The 19,388-nt window shown below is 34.4% G+C and overlaps 2 protein-coding genes across 7 annotated transcripts; one reads left to right on the top strand and one right to left on the bottom strand.

Annotated features, from left to right (window-relative positions):
• On the top strand, positions 1-6,611 carry LOC124825826 (26S proteasome non-ATPase regulatory subunit 2 homolog A-like). 6 transcript variants are annotated; one of them, XM_088091451.1, is made up of 10 exons: positions 1-275; positions 362-422; positions 702-2,743; positions 2,879-2,983; positions 3,806-4,027; positions 4,213-4,324; positions 4,428-4,640; positions 4,803-4,862; positions 6,027-6,112; positions 6,344-6,611. In XM_088091451.1, the coding sequence occupies exons 4-7, from the start codon at positions 2,942-2,944 to the stop codon at positions 4,463-4,465; spliced, it is 414 nt and encodes a 137-aa protein (XP_087947577.1). In that variant the 5' UTR covers positions 1-275; positions 362-422; positions 702-2,743; positions 2,879-2,941; the 3' UTR covers positions 4,466-4,640; positions 4,803-4,862; positions 6,027-6,112; positions 6,344-6,611. The 6 variants fall into 6 exon arrangements, with proteins under 6 accessions (XP_087947577.1, XP_087947578.1, XP_087947575.1 ...); XM_088091452.1 differs by having other exon boundaries at positions 1-284; positions 6,038-6,112; XM_088091449.1 differs by having other exon boundaries at positions 1-284.
• An 11,349-nt stretch (positions 6,612-17,960) lies between these two features.
• LOC148197890 (protein ANTAGONIST OF LIKE HETEROCHROMATIN PROTEIN 1-like) lies at positions 17,961-19,388 on the bottom strand. Its single transcript, XM_088115666.1, has 3 exons — positions 18,804-19,388; positions 18,487-18,712; positions 17,961-18,412 (listed from the first exon to the last, which is right to left on the bottom strand). Exons 1-3 carry the CDS (start codon positions 19,386-19,388, stop codon positions 17,961-17,963), a joined length of 1,263 nt encoding a protein of 420 aa, XP_087971792.1.

Below are 19,388 nucleotides of genomic sequence, written 5' to 3'. Positions count from 1 at the left end.
TAAAGATGCATTCGGTGTCGATTCTATTTCGTGATTTCCTACTCTTTTCTTGGTTATTCTTCGGGTTCCTCCCTTCCTAGAACAACACAAACACAATGTTGTTCTCCGTTTGCATCAAATCTGACAATTTTCTTTGTAGGGTTCATGAAGTTCTGACAATCCCCAATTTTAAAACCTAGGGCATCTAATGGATTGTTGGACACAACAAGTTCCTCTAAGGAGTGTGTCTCTTGCAAAGACAAGGTCAATCCACCAATGAATTTTTTATTCCTAAGGTCCACAAGGTCAGATTCTTATATTACCATTTAAGATCCATTTCGGGTTTCCAATTTCAATTTATATTCCTTTTCTCCACTTCCAGTGCCAGATAACATTTCAAGTTCTGGAGAAACCAAGATTGACATTGCAATGTGGAAGCGCAGGTATGACTTTTAATCGCATTTTGTAAACTCTCAAGCTTCTTTTTTTTTCCTGAAGAAATAACCTTTGGATCTCTAATTCATCTGAAGAAAAAGGTGGTTGTGTATTGCTCTTGAATCTGGTTGATACTTTGGATATAAACTAAGCGCAATTGTACTAAGTAGTCGAAACATATCGAAGATTATGTAATTCTACTGGTTTTAAATTTCGTGGAGTACTAATGCTTGTAAATAATTAGTTTCGTATTTTTCCTTATTGTTTTGCACGTCCGTATTTCACAGTTTTGCACGAACTATATCTCAAAAGTTGGTCAAGACTACAAGAGATATGGCGTTTCAGTGAGTTGGCCGAATTGACTGTCGACGACTGTCAGTTTTGATCAGATGCAGTGCTACCCTTCCGGTTACTTTCTTCATTACCTTGACTAAGGATAGAGACGGTTGAGACTTTGGCAAGTGTACCAAATCGTTTCAAGTAATAAATATGAAGACCGGATATCGTCTTCTACGAGACTTGTGTCACCAAACAATCGTATAATTTCTAATTATATAGACTAAGAATGATTCCATAATTTGGGTTTTAATGCAATTAAAGTAAACATACAAGAATGATAAAGTGAACTTTGGTAACTCAAACACTTAGGAATGGAAAGATTAGAAATGATATGAAATGGTATTGTTGGGGATATGATTTCACCTACTTCACTCTTATGCATATAAAATTACACCTTCTTCATTAAATTACTAATGCCAATCTTCTAATTTACTCAAAACCAATCTCTTGGTAGAGAGAGTCTAGACTTCCTTATTAAACTCCAATCCCTTGGAAAACCTAACAAGTTAATCCACTTTAAGAATTGAGATCTAAGACAACCAAAAGTCCAAGTTTTATCCCTAGATACAATTCCCTTTTGGTAATTTGTTCCAATTCTAGGTTTACACAATATTTCTCAATATCAAGCAAACCAATAATCATGCCATGGGTAGCAATTTCACAACAAGCATTAAGAGAAGGAACAAAATACTAGCAATCAATGAAAGAAGCATCAAATATATTCAAATCAATAGCAATTACATAAGAGTTCAGTGACTACATCAATCCCCCAATAATAATGAAACTAGCTCTCCACTCCATGACCGGAGAGCTTGAGCTTACAACAATTGATAGGTTTCTTGTTAAAGAATTCCTATCTCTCACTCAACAACTCTCGGAAACAGTACAGAAAGTCTGTATAACCTCTGATATTATTGACTTTCAAGAAAGAATGCAAGAATAGGAAGAACAAAGGAAGCTTAACCTTCCCCAACAAGGATAACCAAATCCTGTTTTAGAAACTACTAACTGTCCAATCCCCCTCCCCTTATTCCCCTTAACTATTTATACACAATAAGTGTTCCCCTTTTCTAACTGTCAGACAGTTAGGCCAGCTAATACAACTAACTACTCACATACTCTTCTTTCTCCTAACATACACCCTCATCATCCTATCAACAATGGTGGAAATGGAAGAAGGGAGAGAACCCAAGGAAGAAGAAGGACTGTTCCCACAGCTCCTAACTCGCCTCCAAGAACTCCAATTGAGAGAAATTGCGTCTGGGTGCCCAAAGATGTCAAGCCATTCACGTTTCAGACCTAAATAGACCTATTTTTGCCACATCAGCGTAGCGGCAACCTAGCGGCACCCAGCGGCAGAAATTCCAGTGACAGAGCGCTCAATGGTAGCCCAGCGGCAGCATTCCAGAATTCTCCTATTATGCTGTTTTTCTTGCTCTCCTTGGGTTCCAGTGCCTTCATTTGATGCATAGACTTCTTCAAACTACTTTAAGCACATAAAAGCAGAGATTAGTGATCAAATTATCTTATTAAAGCTTAAGATGCAACCACTTAAGAAACTAAAAGAAAACTATAATTTACAAGGCAAAAAGTTAAGAAAAAGTTGACATTTTCTCTTAATTCAATACTGAAATCATGATAAAATATGCCACTATCAGAGGCCCTCCTGGTTATGCTGCCCCAGATCTTTGGTCGCCAAATTTTCCTGTAACTCAAAAATGTGATGTTTACAACTTTGGGATGCTGTTATTTGAAATCCTTGGAAGGAGAAAAAACTTTGAGTTGACCTTGCTGTGAGCCTGGAGTGGTTCCCAATGTGGATTTGGAAAAAAAATTGAGGTTGAAGAAGCAGAAGAATTGATGGTAGCAAGTGGGATAGATGATCAAAATAAAGAGACTGCAAAAAGAATGATGAAGGTAGCTCTGTCATGTGTTCAATATAAGCAAGACTCAAGACCTGTAATGAGTGTTGTGGTGAAAATGTTAAAAGGTTCGGTTGAAATTCCAAAACCTCTAAGCCCTTTTCCACACCTTATTCATAAGATTCTTCCACTACCAGAATCTGGCAACACATATACATGAGATTCTTTATTTATATTTTAGATATGATTTGATTTCTTTTCAGGCAAGGGCACTTCTTGGTGATTATACAGATAAAGAAGACACATCAATCAGGATTGGTGTTATAATGGGTTTGGGTATTGCATATGCTGGTTCCCAGAGTGAGCAGGTGATATGTTTTCTCTATATTTTGGAAAATCTTGTAATAATATTTGTTCCGAATTGAGATACACACTATGTTACGTACCTGAGTACGTAAACTAGCCAAATACAACCTTTCACACTCTCTCACACGTAATAGAACAATAAACACACGTAATAGAACAATAAACGAATAATAATGGATGAATGAATCTCTTTTATTGATGGTAATATCTGAATAAACAAGGGTAAACAATAATTGGGAGCATAACCTCCTTCAATTACTTTGAGAGCATAACCTCCCTCACAAGACAATAATGTCTGTCACAAAATTCAATAATCAAAAGCATCCTTTTAACCCTAGACTCTAACCTTATTTATATTAATTATTTCCCGCCCATCTCTTATTAAATATTCCTCTAGAATATATCTGCATTTAATATAAATATCCTTATATTTAATATTTAATATAAATATCCCTATATTTAATATTTAATATTTAATATAAATATCCCTATATTTAATATTCAATATTTAATATAAATATCCCTATATTTAATATTCAATATTTAATATAAATATCTCTCCGTATATTATCCTAGCATATATCCTTAATTATAAATATCTTATATTGAATATTTCCCTAAATATATATTTATTTACTCTAATTAACTTATACTATATTTATTTACTCTAATTAACTTATACTATATTTATTTACTCTAATTAACGTATACTAAATATTCTCTCTGCTCATATACTTTCTAACCCTTATTATTACCCCTACCTTAGATCGTAACACACTATATGCAAATGTGTAAAGTTTTTAATTTGTTTTTGTTTATTTCAGTTACCTGAGAAATTGACAGGTGTACTGAATGATCCTAAAGCATCACTTGATGTGCTTGCTTTCACTGCTATTTCTCTGGGCTTGATCTTTGAGGGTTCTTGCAATGAGGAACTTGCCCAAGAAATTATATATACACTAATGGACAGGAGTGAGTCAGAGTTAGGAGAGCCCCTTACCCGACTTTTACCTCTTGGCCTTGATCTTCTATATCTTGGGAAGCAGGTAATCAGTTGGTCGGCAGTATGTTGTTTTTATTTCTTGAATTAGAGTTTATTTTCTTCTCACCTCATTAATCTTATTTCTTTAGTTTTTGAATAACAATTGATATTGTGCGGGTCCTGCTATTGGGTGAGGTCAAAGTTGTTAAGGTATAATACTCACTCTTCATTTGTGCTTTGTTACTGCAGGACAGTGTTGATGCAACTGCCGAAGTTTCAAAGACTTTTAATGAAAAAATTAGAAAGTATTGTGACATGACGCTTGTCATGTGCCTATGCTGGAACTCGAAATGTTCTCAAGGTACAATGTTATGAAGTTTTTAAAAAACAAACTTCTGCGGCACCTTTATATGTTCATAATTGTGTATGCATGTTTTTATGTTTGTATTTTCTGGCTCTTGTAGGTCCAGAATCTCTTAGGTCATTGTTTGCAACATCTTGATAAATGTAAAACTCACCAAGGTCCTGGTGTGCTTGGAATTGCTCTGGTAGCCGTGGCTGAAGAACTGGGACTTGAGATGACAATTCGATCATTAGAACATCTACAGTATGGAGAGCAGAATATTTGTAGAGCAGTTCCTCTGGCACTTGGTCTACTTTGCATATCAAATCCAAAGGTAAAAAGTGCACTTTGCAGCGTTAACTTTTAACAGTGTGAAAGTGAAGCAAATTAACCGTGCTCTGAAAAACATTACTTGTAGTTCAAACTATTATATCATTGTATGGGTGCAGACATCACTTTTGATAACATTTGCTAAATTTTTACTGAAACATTACAGGTCAGTGTTATGGATACCTTAAGTAGACCGAGCCATGATATGGATTCAGAAGTAGCTATGGTGAGATCTCAAGTCTCTTTGAACATTTGAGTCTATATATACCATTGCTTATTTGTAGCTAAAACAATTTATATGCTTTAGGCGGCAGTAATTTCCTTGGGTCTAATAGGTGCTGGAACGATCAACCATATGTTTATTCTGATATTTTTACTAATGCGTTGAGACATTGAGATTTTATTTTTTACACAACCAAAATTATCTGAACAGACATTGAGATTGTTAATCAAGAATTGATAAGTTCCCTTTATAACTTCTCCCACTAAATTGAAAATTCTGTAATCAGTTTTTTCAAAGCAAGAGTGAAATGATATGTGAATGAGAATGTTTAGTGAGAAAATAGCTTATCAAAGCTTACATGAATGACAACTGGATAGTCAGTTGAGTGACCTATAAATGAATGGAAGTTTATGTAGAAAATGGCACAATCTTTAGGAATTGAAAATGGTCCAAATAACATTTCATTGGAAAGTACGTGAATTATAAGCTCTCATCGTTGCAGACAAACCCCAAAATACATACCGAAAACATTTACTAAGGATGAATAAGTAATAAAACGTTAAATGTATCATTGGAAGTATAAAGTGCCTTCCGAAAAGGACCATATAGAGCTTCTAGAAGGTCTTATAATAATGACTGGAGGGAGTAAGAATTTATCATGGCATATGAACGTTTGTATCTTTAATGGTTTGATTGTATTTTTTGTTTTGCAATTTCATGCTTTTTCATTTGGTTTTCTATTTCTATGATTTCTCTATATTAATTTCTAAATCCCTATACTAAATTATTTAGTAACTAAACAATCTTAGTTTATCACCCTGGTCTTCTATAAGTGACGAGTGTTCCAATACTTTGGGAATGAGAACTGCTGTTTGCTTAAGTTGTCGTTGGATCTCTTACTACAATTGTGCTAAGGATACTGTAGATTGGGAAGTCTGGTTTTACTGACAATTTTTTTTTTATAGTTACAGAGGTTCCGAAGCTTCTAAGTTTGGTGTTGAAATTTGAGAGTGATGTTTTATTTTATAATAATGCAGAGGTTTATGGGTGTATTTATGCAGAGGTTCAATTCTCAGAGTGTGTATATATATAGATAGATAGATATATGAATCAGGAAATATTTATCTTTTGTATCTATTACTGTGGCATGAAACTGATTAGTTGCAGTGTTGTGAAAGCATGTGAGGGAGGTATTCACCTCTTGTAATGATGTGCTGCGAAAGAAGTCATTCTGTTACATGCTTGCACGTCATGTAAGTCCTGCATTCTGTTTATTACTTTGTAAAATTATCTTGGTTCATGTTTCTTTGTGAGGTAGCTATGATCCGTAAGTTTTTTAACAGTTATGTTATTTGGCCTAACTTGTTTGTCTACTCTAAAAGGCCATACATATATACTGACAAGATTCCGCTATCAAATTCTTTTGGGGGCTCCTTTTTTATCGTCTTGTGAGATATTTATTGTTGATTATTATTTATCTGCAGGGAATTACTTTTGAGCTTGATGAGGAGATGGCTGCAGATGATGGCATGGAAATGTTTTAGGATATCCTCAACAATTCTAAGTTAAGGATATCTCACCCTTGCTCGTGATATTGAAGTGACGGAGCCCAAATCCCCCGAGGAATTATACAAGGTGTAATTTTTGGAGATAATGTAACTTCTGCTATAAGGAACTTTGTACCAGATATAACTTCCTGTGCATGTATAAATTTACATCTAATGCTATGATATCTTATTTTTACCAGCTAAATTTTGGTTCAAATTCATAAAATAATAAGGCCTGATCATTTTTAATATACATTAGTTTTTTTTACGGTTGCTTATATTAACAGATCGGAATAATGCTTATATTAGAAGGATTATTTGAGGGACATTAATGATTGTCTTATTCGTTTAATTTGGGTAACGGGGAGATACACTTTTTACATTTCTTTCTTTACTTTTTATGATTCTGTCTATTTTAAAACGATAACTATAACGATATATTTGTTAATATAATAATTTATACGACACAATGTGTTCAATATGCATATTATTATCCGAAATGTATAGTATTTCAAAAAGAATTAACCAATTGAATTTTAAAGACTAATTCAGAAAAAAATGGTATCCATTTTTAAACATATTTTACATACAATAATAATTCACCTTTCGATTTGAATTTATCAATTCGGACAAAAACAATGACAAAAGAGGAACACATTTTGAGGCTTTGCCCTTTTGATTATTTTGCAAGTTGTAGACGCATGCATCTGTATTATCTAACCTTATACGGCAGAAATTAAGAATCATCATAAATGGTGCACTTTAAGGATACTCATGCAGATACTGGAATGGATTATGACATGAATCTTGAAAAAAATTATACATAAAGAAAAGAACTAATTCACACTTGTACACTGCATCCATTGAAAATTAATAAATATGCAGCACATATATATGTTGCTGTGTGAGAATAATAGCATCTGAAGCAGTGAAAGATCTTTGTTTTGCTTGTAGACAAAGATACCTTGGCCAAAGTAACTTCAATTGTTGTTCCTCTTTGTCAAGCCACATGATGAAGCTTGAAATTTCACCCCAACATTGAGGTCCAAGTGATGTCATAATATCTTGTGATTTTACCCACCCTTTCTTGTTATGTTCTTCTTTTTCTTTTTTGGTGGGGGTGCCTCAAGACTAATTTGCATTATAAGTGGCAAATTAATATGATTAAGATTAAGATGTTCACTCTAATGCACAGGTACAAATGCAATTCATATGCCTCACCAAGTCTAAATTCATGTTCCTTTTTGGGTTTATTGTGCTCTGTTACCTCTCTTTTTTTCTGGATTAATTAGTGTAAAAATCAAAAGTCAATAATGACAGCGGGGTCATCATACATAAGTAAAAAGATTAAAAAATTAGATAAAAAATATTAGAATAAATTAATGCTTATACATCACATTGTAAAACAGTGCGACATTATCAGTTTTGTTTTTTAAATCATTGGATATACCACTTGTGCACATTTCATGAATCTTATAATTTAAGTGTTTGAATTCCGCACCTCATTAATTAAATTCCTGCGAAAACACTGATGTGCTAAAAACAAAAAATAGAATAAAGTTGTTTTATAAAAATAAAAAACAGATTTTTTTTTATATTTTTAAAATATTGGAATTAGAATTAGCTAGATATGAGACTTTAGGGTAAAATTATTTAAATTTAGTGTACAGTACATGAGCAATTATTTGTATGTAAACAGGAAGGTGGTTGACAATTACACAATGGTTACTTTGATTCATTATTATGCTTCCCTATGAAAAGGAAAAGGTAAAAAAGGAAGAAAAGAAAGGGCATTAAACATGCACTGTGTGGGTTGACAATTAGCCATGCACTGTAAGATGATTGACAATTAAGCATGGTAATTTGTTCAACATCATCAAAATTATGCAATTAAAGTGATAACACCAATTCTTTAGGTACTTAATCAGATCAATAGGTACAATAACAACATATGTATATGTTTAAAAGGACCAGTTACAATTTTGTTGACAACAACCATATCTCAATAATTCATTGGTCGGTTTAAAATTTGACGTAGAAAGACATACATTTCAGAGTTTCATTTTTTTTTCTTTTTTTTCATTTTAATTTCGTTTTCTCTTCCATTTTCATTTTGGTTCTCTTCTTCTATTTTCATTTTGGTTCTCTCTTTTTTATTTTTCTTTTATTTTTGTTCTCTCCCTTCTCTTTCCTTTCTCTCTCGTTCCATCATTTTCTCCGACGACTCCTTTTCTGTTTCTTCCACCATCACTAATGTCAAGATGTTGCCCTCATTCGTTAGGGCCTTTTATTTTTTCGATTCAACGTTCACCGATGAGACACCTTTCTCCTTTCCCCTTATTTGAGTTGTAGGTTGTGAAATGGAAACTTCTAGTGATTTCGATGATGAGAGTAAAATATTTCTGCTATTCCCTTTCCCCTTTCCCCTTTCGCGTTTTCCCTTTTCCCTTTCCTTTTCCCTTTTCCATTTTGTGTTTCCAGTTTTGTTGATTATTTTTTGGATTGTTCTAATGTGAAAAGTTTTTTTTATGCAGTTGTGTGTGCGACATTCTTTCAAAACCAAGTTGTTTTGTGCTTTGAATGAAAGATTGACTCAGGAGGAGGAATGTCTACTTGATAAAATTATGGAATGTCTACTTTCTTATCATGCTCACATTAACATTTTTAACGATTATTGTAATGGATTGTATCAAACATTTCCAATTCACAACGTCTTCTTTCAATGTTAATATTCATGGATTGAACCAAACTATGTTTTTATAATGGCATGTTAATGGATTTAAACTCACTCACATGTTAATGGAATGTTCCTATGACCATTAAACTCACCACCCATCCACTACTAAAAAATAGAGTTTTGAAATCGCGTATTATGCCTCGGTTTTTGAAGACCCGAGACATATAAAAACGTGGTGGCAGAAATGTAATTTTGGAAACACTATATGCCTCGGTTCTTTTAAACCCGTTTTTGAAAAGAGTATACTGCACCGGTTCTTTTAAACCCGTTTTTGAAAAGAGTATACTGCACCGGTTGGAAATTAACCGAGGCCTATATTTGCCTCGATTACTGGGTTTGAGGGTTAAAGTTCAAAACTTTATTCACGCAAAACCTCTCTTCCCTCAAAACCTCTCAGACTCTCGCTCATATCTCGCGCTCTCGCTCTCATCTTTGCCTCCCTCCCTCCGATTTCTCCTCTCCACCAAACCCCATCATCAGCACCGCAAGCACCGCCGTTCAACCACGCCGCCGGCCACCACGCGCAAACCCGCAAGCACCGCCGTTCAACCACGCCGACTGCATCGCCTCTCGAGTGAAGAGCAAGCGGTGGCAGATCCAGATCCAGATCCAGATCCAGATCCAGATCCAGATCCAGATCCAGATCCAGATCCCGTGCCAGTGGTGGAGTCGCTTGCCGTCGCTCGCCGCTTCGCGCTCGCCGCTTGCCGCTCGCCGCTTGCTGTCGCTCGCCGTCGCTCGTCGCTTGCCGTTGGGAGCCGCTTGCCGTTGACGATTTTCAGAAACTGGGAAATGGGGTTTGAGGCTGGGTTTCAAAAGTATGAATCCTTGGTTTCTTTGATTTTTTTTCCATTTGTTATATGGTCTGTAATGTATCTGAACTATTATTTTCTGATTTTCTGATGTATCTGAACTTTGATGCTTTCATATGATTTTCGGATTTTATTTTCTGATTTTGTTTCCATTTGTTATATGCTCTATGATGAACAACATGAATTCTTTCATCCCAGTGGCTTTTGTTATATGCTCTGTAATGTATCTGAACTTTGATCTCTGTAATGAATTTTGATGCTCTGTGATGAATCCCACCAGGTTCAGCAGTATTTTGAATTTTTTTTTTATTGAATTTTCTGAGATACGGTCTCGGTTCAAAGGAGGACCGAGGCGAAAATCGATATCTTTTTGACTCGTTCGCAACCGAGGCATTAAACTTATCCTTTTTACCTCGTCTCTATATGCCTCGGTTGCAGAACTGGTGCCTATAAACGAAATTAACCGGTGCCATTTCCGTTTCCTGTACTAGTGATCTCAAAAATTGGAAAAAGTCACCAATAACACAAGTAAAACCCTCTTAAAGAGTCTAGTTCTCCTAGTTAGGGAATCACGTTGAACTTTTTGTACAAATGTCCATTAGATCTTTAGTAATCGTTTACAAGACCCTTGTAATCGATTACTAGGGCAGAAAATGGTAAACAATGCTAATGGACCTTATCTAACTTACATGAAAGCATCTAAATGACCTATTTTCTCAATAATTTAATGGCCTAACATGTTCATTTGTGCACTATACATCACCCTTCTCAAAAATTGGAAAAAGTCACTAAGAACACAGACAAAACCATCTTGAAGAGTCCAATTCTCCTAGTTGAGGAGTAACGTTGAATTTTCTGTACAAATGCCCCTCAGGCCTCTGGTAATTGATTACAAGACCCCTATAATCGATTATCAGGGTAGAAAATAGACAACAATGCTCATGGACTTCATCTAACTAACATGAAAGCAACTAAATGACCTTTTTTTTTTCTTAAAAATTCAATAACCTAATGTGTTCATTGGTGCACTAAACACCACCCATGACCATTAAACTCATTCACCTATCTCAAAAATTAGAAAAAGTCACCAAGAGCAAAGGAAAAACCATCTTGGGGAGTCCAATTCTCCCAGTTAGGAAGTCACGTTGAACTTTCTGTACAAATGCCTCCCAAGCCTCTGGTAATCGATTACAAGACCCTTGTAATCCATTACCAAGGCAGAAAATGGGCAATAATGCTCATGGAGCTCATCTAACCTACACGAAAGCACATAAGTGTTTTTTTTCAATAATTCAATGACATAACGTGTTCATTGGTGCACTAAATACCATCCATGACCATTAAACTCACTTACCCATATCAAAAGTTGGAAAAAATCACAAGAACAGAGACAACCATTTTGGGGAGCCTAGTTCTCCCAACTGGGGAGCCACGTTCAACTTTTTGTACAAACCATCAAGAGAACTAGGCTCCCCAGGGTTGTTTTGACTGCATTTTTTAGTTCTTTGTGTTGGATGAGTGAAAATCATCGACCTCAATTATAATTAAGACGATTAATCAAAGAAACTTATTTTCATAATGATTTTCAAATTAAATTATGGTTGAATTTGAATTAATTCATTACGTTATAATCCATTCATTCATAGTTAAAGAAAATAACATAATAGATGAGAAATCGAAAAATGCAATTCATTCATTGATAAAAAAAACATTACAATATTGAAAAAGCATTACAATAATAAAAAATCACTTCATTTAAAAACTAAGAAAGACTATACTATCAAACATAAGAAGGTCCTTGTTGATCTAAGATACTGCGTATATAATCCATTTGTTCCTTTAGGTGTGTAACTCGAATATCGATGTTGTCAAATCTATTCCCCATGCTATCAAATATGTTCCCATAAACGTGTAAAGATCTCGGATGTCGTTGATAACTTAAGTCAACATTGTAGAAGAACTCTCTTACGAAAGGGGAGACGCTCGACGAACATCACGTATTCCATTCTCTTTTGTGAACCTAGTTTCCATCATCTTTTTTTGACAAAACCAAATGATGGTATAACTTTAGCTCGAATCCTAAATGACCGCTTAACTTGGGTAAAAGGATCAACTGTCACCAATGCCAACAAAATCTCCTAAAACAACATATACCAAAAATAATAAATTCATCACCAACCGCCTTTACAAAGCAACATAAAACACAGTAAAACAACAAGCACCTTAACACTGTAGTTCTACAACAACCTAATTTTCAACATAAAAAAAAGTCAAACAACAACATAATCATAAAAAACAACAACAATAACACAAAGAGAAAACATAACCCATGACTTTATGGTTCTACGCACCTCAACACTAACAAAGACTCTTTCTTTCACCCAAAAACGCCAGCATGTTCGGGAAAGGAATAATCTTTACTCCTTGGTCAAGAGCGAGAGAGAGGAGGAATGCGAAAACGCTGGTTGAGAAACGGTGTAGGTGACAGTGGAGGTGACCCTCGATGACACAGGGGGTGAGAAGCGAAGGACAAATGACGAGAGGGAGAGAGAGAAAAATATCGAAAGTTGTCTATAAGAAAGGGAGAGACAAAGAAGAGAGAAAACCGTAGAGGTTGACGGTGGATATTTCTGCTGGCGAGAAAGAAGGACAAAGGACGAGAGAGAGCAACCAAAGATGATAAGAGATAAAACAATGATATCCAAAGAGAGAAATCGAAGAACGTGAAAATTGATTTTGGAGAAAACTGTAAAACATTATTTCCTTTCCAAATTGTCCTTTGCCTCATCATTTTAGTTTTTAAAATTTATTTGAAGTGCATCAATGACACATGGCGTTGTTAACAAATTTGGTTGTTAAAGATAATGATATATCATAAAAGGATACATTTGATCAATGTAATTCATGCAACATTCTACTACTAAAGATAACAAAATAAATACCTTTTTATAAGTTGAGATTGAACAGAAAGACGTTCAACTTTCTTATTCTATTTTGATAACATATTTATACTTATAATTGGTCTTAATATCCTCTCATATAAATTTACATCATAGATAAGAAATATGCCAAAAAAATTAAATAAGAAATATGCTAAATTTTTACTTAAAAAAAATGAAAATTAGAATTAAAAGCTTTTCCCTTTTTCCATTACTATTTTAGAAAGAAGTCCTATTCACTCTGTAAATATCTATACATATGTGCGTTGTTTCTGTAGTGAGTCACTTCAAGAGTTGAGAAAAAAAAAATGGAAGAAACGTCAAAGACGAAAGTGTTAATATTAAAAAGTTTATATATATATAATATATATATTAATGAAGCAGGAAATAAGTAAACGTTAGGTATAGCAGACCTTATTGTGAATTTGAAGTAATTGGATTTTGGTTATTGGTAAGATGTTGTGTGGAAAGAAATGGAGAGACAAAAAGAGAGATATTGATGTTGTTGCATAGACACACGAGACTACTTTAGTAGCCAATGACAATGATTTTCACCAATAATGTTTCACGTGCACAATTTCAAGTTGGACCCATCGTTTCATACACTTCATTCGTTAAATTAAAACGAATCATCTACTCCTTCCTGTCTTAAAATGTCCAAAGATTTTCTTATTAAACTCTCATTTTTTATTTTTAAAAATCTATAATGTTATAGAAGGTATAAAGGTAATTAAGAAAATATATAAAGAACATAATAAAAAATAAACACAAAAAACATAATCAAATTTAAGGAATATTTAGTGTGTTCTGGCAAATATCATATTATGCAAATTTTAAAATAAGTAACATTTTTTCTTCTTGAAGCGTGATATTTAGGAAAGAACCTATGTTTACTCTACTCTACTTTTTATGTGTGTACAACAAATGTAATTTGAGACATCATTCCATAAAATCAAAATAACTTTATAATTACAATAAAATAATAAAATAAAATGCCACATTGAATTACTAATTAGGAGTGGAAGATTAAAATTCTAGACACCAAACAATGTAATTGAACGAGTCAAAGATCGAAGTCTTGGAAATCAAACTATAGCAAAATCCTAATAATAGAATGTGAGCTCTTGATAACCAAAATGTACAGTACGAATGAGTTAAATATGAAAAAGGAATTAAAAAAGAAAGAAAAAACACTTAATAGTCTACCGATTTGGAAGAAAGAGTTGAACCTTCAAATAGAAGGTGAACAAAGAATAAAAAGAGTGAACGATAAAAATAAGTGTTTTTACCGAAAATTTACATGCTAAACCTGAGGTAGATTAGTCTAATATTCAAAGCAGATATCTTATTTGCCACAAGAGGGAAGGAAGTCTATTTATAAGGATTCTGACACTCAAGTAATTAAGGTTTTGTTTTTTTGGTTTTTTTGTTGTATTTAGGGAAGATGATTTGGGAGAGATGATTTGAATGGATTTGAGGGTAATTTTTGAGTTGTTTTTTTGAGTGGATTTGTAGGTAATTGAGAGTGGATTTGAAAGTAAAGTTTATGAGAATTAGTGTAGGATTTGATTGATGTGATATATTTAAAAAATTAGTTTAACTAGTAGAAATTAAAGATTACCAAAATACACCTAGTTATAAAAGTAATATAAAATGTTATTTATTAATGTTAAATTTAATTATAAAAATGTTTATAAATAGAAAAAAATTATAAATAATTTATAAAATTAATTCTTAAAAATTATAAAAATTATAATGTAGTAAAATGAATTTATTTTTAAATGTAGTATTTGTTTGTAATATAATTTACTACCAAATAGTATCAATTTATTTGTTACGGAAGTGAGAATGATTAATTTTAAACAAACAAATAATTAAAGGAAGTTATAATATTACATGACCTAAAAAAAAGTGGCAACATTTAAACATATAAATATATTTGTAATAGTTCATGATGACGTTGCTTCAATAAGGTGACGTTGTTTCAATAAGGTATCGTTGCAATGCATTGAAACGATATTGTATTGGCATCCCTATTAGACGTCTTGTATGGGATGGATGCACAGATAAAAAGTCGAAACACTGTCTGAATAAATTATGATCTTCAATGTTCATAGTCCGTAATAAGTTTTCAATTTCTTCTGTAGTTGGATTAGATGATTGAATCCTAGCATTTACCAAGGATATTCGACGCTCCATGGCCTGTGTATGTCGTTCAAGAGCAGCAAATAGTCTTCTTGATTGATTAATTTGTTTTTGCAGTTCATCAATGATTCGAGAATCCATCTATTCTGCAGATCATTAAGTTGACAATAAATAAAACTAGCAAAGATGATGTGAAAGATAATAACATTGAAAAATAGGTAATGTAATATTTCAAACACATAACTCAATTTAAGGAAAAAAAGTCATGTAATACATTATCGGAATAAAAATGAACTTAGTCATCTAAATGGTGAAGAATCAAGTTAACATTCTGATTGAGGTGAGCAAATTGGCGGTTCATGTCGAGGGAAAGGTTTGCCAAGTTATCTTCAATACGTTGAACCCGCACTTGCATTTGTTCCATACCCTGCATTCTGTGTTTCAAGTCTTGTACCCCTTCCCACATTTGAGTCATCATATTAGGATTTGAAAGAAGTGGAGGAGGTTGCACATGGTTGTCATGATGGTGTGGTTGCTCTTCTTCTTCATCATCACCGACATCGTGTTGCCAAACACCGTTGACATTAACAATATTCAACCTCTTCAAAGAATTAATTGAAAAATGATGTCGGGTCCCAATATGAGTGCTAGCATTGACATCAACATGAACTCCACAATATTGCATGATCTGTGCGATAAGGACACCATATGGTAGGGGTGTGTCACCGGCCTTGCATTTAAGCATATGCTGCATGATGTGATGAGGCCAATTGATAGCTATATTATTTTTAAGCACCCATATCATAAAGATATCTTCATGCAATAACCTAGCAAAATTCCTTAGTCGTGGAGTCAACATGTGCACAATAACATAATGCAGAAGTCTCTCATTAATATTCAAACAACCAACCGTTTTAACATGTTGACCCTGCATTTCTGGTATAACCATAGTAGCTAATGTCATCTCCCGGTCATATGGAAAGTCCTCTCGGATATTTGAAAACACAATTTTTGACCCTCATACTTCATATTAGCTACATTCCACCAATCAGCAGGTTTCAATCTAATTCTTCTCTTGTTTACCTCACTGAGCAAATATCCATTTCCAGAAATCTTCAGATTTGAATAAAAAACTTTGATTAAATCCGGATAGTAGGGTCCCTACAATGTAAGAAATTCGACCACCCCTTGAAATAGAAGATGATTTTGGAAAAATAACCTCGATCCGGCAAATGATTCAAAATTCATTATCTTTGGACCAACAATACTCCTTGTATAGAAATCAACTGCATAGTTTTCCATCTGATGGCTGTGAGTGAAGAAACGACGCTGATCTAATTGTTCCTCTACATATGGTCTGACATGGGCTGCATCTTCTGCCTTAGTGAGGGTTTCTTTTTCCTTACGACTTTTTCTTGGCCTTTTGGTTGATGATGAGGCCATTTGACAATTTCTTGAACAAAGCAATTGATGAAAACAACAACAAAGTAAGTTATAAGAAATTATTTATATTTAAAAATAACAACAACCAAGGACAATCCATTACATCGTAACCATAACCATAACTTAAAATTTGAAGATGGATGGAAAACCAATAAACAGTAATTACATCACAGATACATTATTGAATATAATAGTAATACAACTAGTCAGATAACACTTCCTAACAGTCACCTCCCGAGATCATTTTACATAATTTATTCCACCGCTTGTATGGTGGAAGTCCCATTAATCTCTTTGTACATGTGGGATTTCCACATAAGAAATCATAACATTGCTCTAGCAAATTTTCATCAGAAATGTTCATAGCACTCAACATTTCATAAATGTCCGCCTCTATATATGTGTAATTTGGGGTGCGACGAAGGATCTCGGTTTGGGAACATAGTATTTGATTTCTATCTTCCATTGCAGAGACTTGACGCACGGCTGCATCGGAAATTACACCAAAATGAACATTTGATGAGCTAAGGACATTTGCGAAACCATCCAGGCTGGTTGTCAACTTATCAAATTGAGAATCAATGACATCGACCATAGGTGCCTTCCTTTTGGAACCTCGTGAGGATGAAGTTCCACCGGATGGGACGGAAGGCACAGATTGAGTCTGCCCTGGACTATATTCATCCACAGATGGAGGAGGTGATGGTGGAGTTGGGTCTCTATACCCCGTCCAATTAGGCTGTTCTGGAATGTACTTAATATTTTGATTCAGATCAACACTCACACGAGGCCCAACCCGTTGTCGACGTGCTTGACGAGCGGTTCGAACACCACTCCCAGTAGCTCGATCAACCGCCCATAACTCCACCATTAAATCGTAGTGTTTAATACTATTAACTCTCCACTTTGCCGCACTTGGCCTCGACTGAAACAACAAACATTACAAAGACAGTGGTTCATATTATGTCAAAATATATATCCACAAAATCTAAGTATTTATTATAAAATACCTGAATCAGGTCCATCCAAACTTCGTCCTCAGCTTGAAATCTCATACTTACCGGGTTCCACGCAAATCCACTCAATCCAGAAAACAGGTCATGTACCTCACGCCATTTATCTTTCAAGACTTTTTGATGATTTTTAACATTATTTTTCGTAATTGCGACATACCCAGAGCTATGACGATGATCAACCATGTTACTATATGCTTGGGATGTCCAGCTTCCGTCAACCTTGTTACCGATTCGTGATTCCTCAATCATAGGGTGCAAAAGACGTGCGTCCATGTCCTCTGTCCACTTTATGAACTCTCTAGTTGGACCAGAGGACTCAATGGCGGTTGCCTTACCTCTGTTCATTTTATACCTAATTCATAAACAAAATGGTAAGAAGTTAAGATTAAACATTCATATTACACTGATTCCTTGTCATTATAATAACATTTCATAGTCATACAACACAATAAAATACAATAACTAAGACTTTTGATAATCTTGCCACATATGATCTGCTAAAGAATCCCTGATACTACTTCCAATCCTATGGTCCTCTTCTCTAACTTTAGATGATGAAACATTATGCTCTTTCCTTTCATTCAACTCATTATCAACTTCATCAAGTAATGAGTCATCGTTATCCACGCCACGAAGGAAGTTGTGTAAGATACAACAAGCTAATATAATGTCTGTCATTGTCTCCAATCCATAGTGTGGTTCAGTGCCACTTCCAATGATAGGGAATCGTTTCTTCAACACACCAAAAGTTCTTTCAATAACATTTCTCAACGATGAATGTCGATGATTAAACAACTCGCGTGCATTTTGTGGTCCTCTACGTGTATATTCTTTAAGGTGATATCTTATGCCTCTATGTGGAGTCAAAACTGTGCTTTTCAACATAAATCCAACATCACCTAGGTAGTATTTTCCTACAATTTTGCACATATACACATAATTAGTAACTAATTCATAAAATAGTCAACATCGCAATGTAGACACTAACCTTGGGGGATAACCAACGGATCATCTCGATCAACAACATTTTTTAAAATTCTTGAATCAGATGCAGTGCCTTCCCACCCAGCAAGAACATATGTGAATTTCATGTCAAAATCACACGCCGCAAACACATTTTGAGTTGGCCAATCTTTTCTTCCTCGAAATCTCGGAGCATCACATGTTGCCACCTTAACACGAACACGAGTACCGTCTATGGCCCCTAAACAACCCTAAACATACAAATAACAAGTCATCATACAACTCTAAATTTGTTATCATCCTTTTACGAAAGAACATCTACAAATATGTTCAAATCAGTACCTTAAAGTACGGGTAAAACCGATTGTTGTTCAAGACATATGGATGAACCTCATTTCCTGAGGGTTGAATTAGAAATTCAGATTCCAAAGTTAAGATAGCATCCAAGACATTGTGAAAGTGTCTGCTAACCATTGAACCAGATCGATGAAAGAAAAATGCGACACTTCGATTCTTAACATTATGGCCAATTATATGAAGAAATTGAGCAACTTGTTGCACCACTGTGGACCAAATGGCGTCCTTAACTAACCCAGTTGATCTTACGGTCTGACAAAGATTAATAAATGCCTCTGAACCCATCCTAATAATGTCGCGACACCGATTAGTATGCACAAGATATGACATTAATGGCTCCCTACGACGGTCTGTGTCTGGTAGGTAATTGCTTACACTACTTGAATCACTCGAGTACATATTCAAGATATTCAACGCGTGTGCAACAATGCATAACATTGTCAATGCACCCAATGAAGTGGTTATTTGTAATTGTTGACGTATCATTGCGATAATATTGAAGTCTACACCAACCACATCATCATCTATATCTTCACGGTCCAAATATGATAAATCTATATTTTCTTCCAT

This window comes from Vigna umbellata, chromosome 5, assembly GCF_029865625.1.
Source record: "Vigna umbellata cultivar VRB3 chromosome 5, Vumbellata_1.0, whole genome shotgun sequence".
Lineage (NCBI taxonomy): Eukaryota > Viridiplantae > Streptophyta > Magnoliopsida > Fabales > Fabaceae > Vigna > Vigna umbellata.
This window is presented reverse-complemented; position numbering and strand designations above follow the sequence as displayed.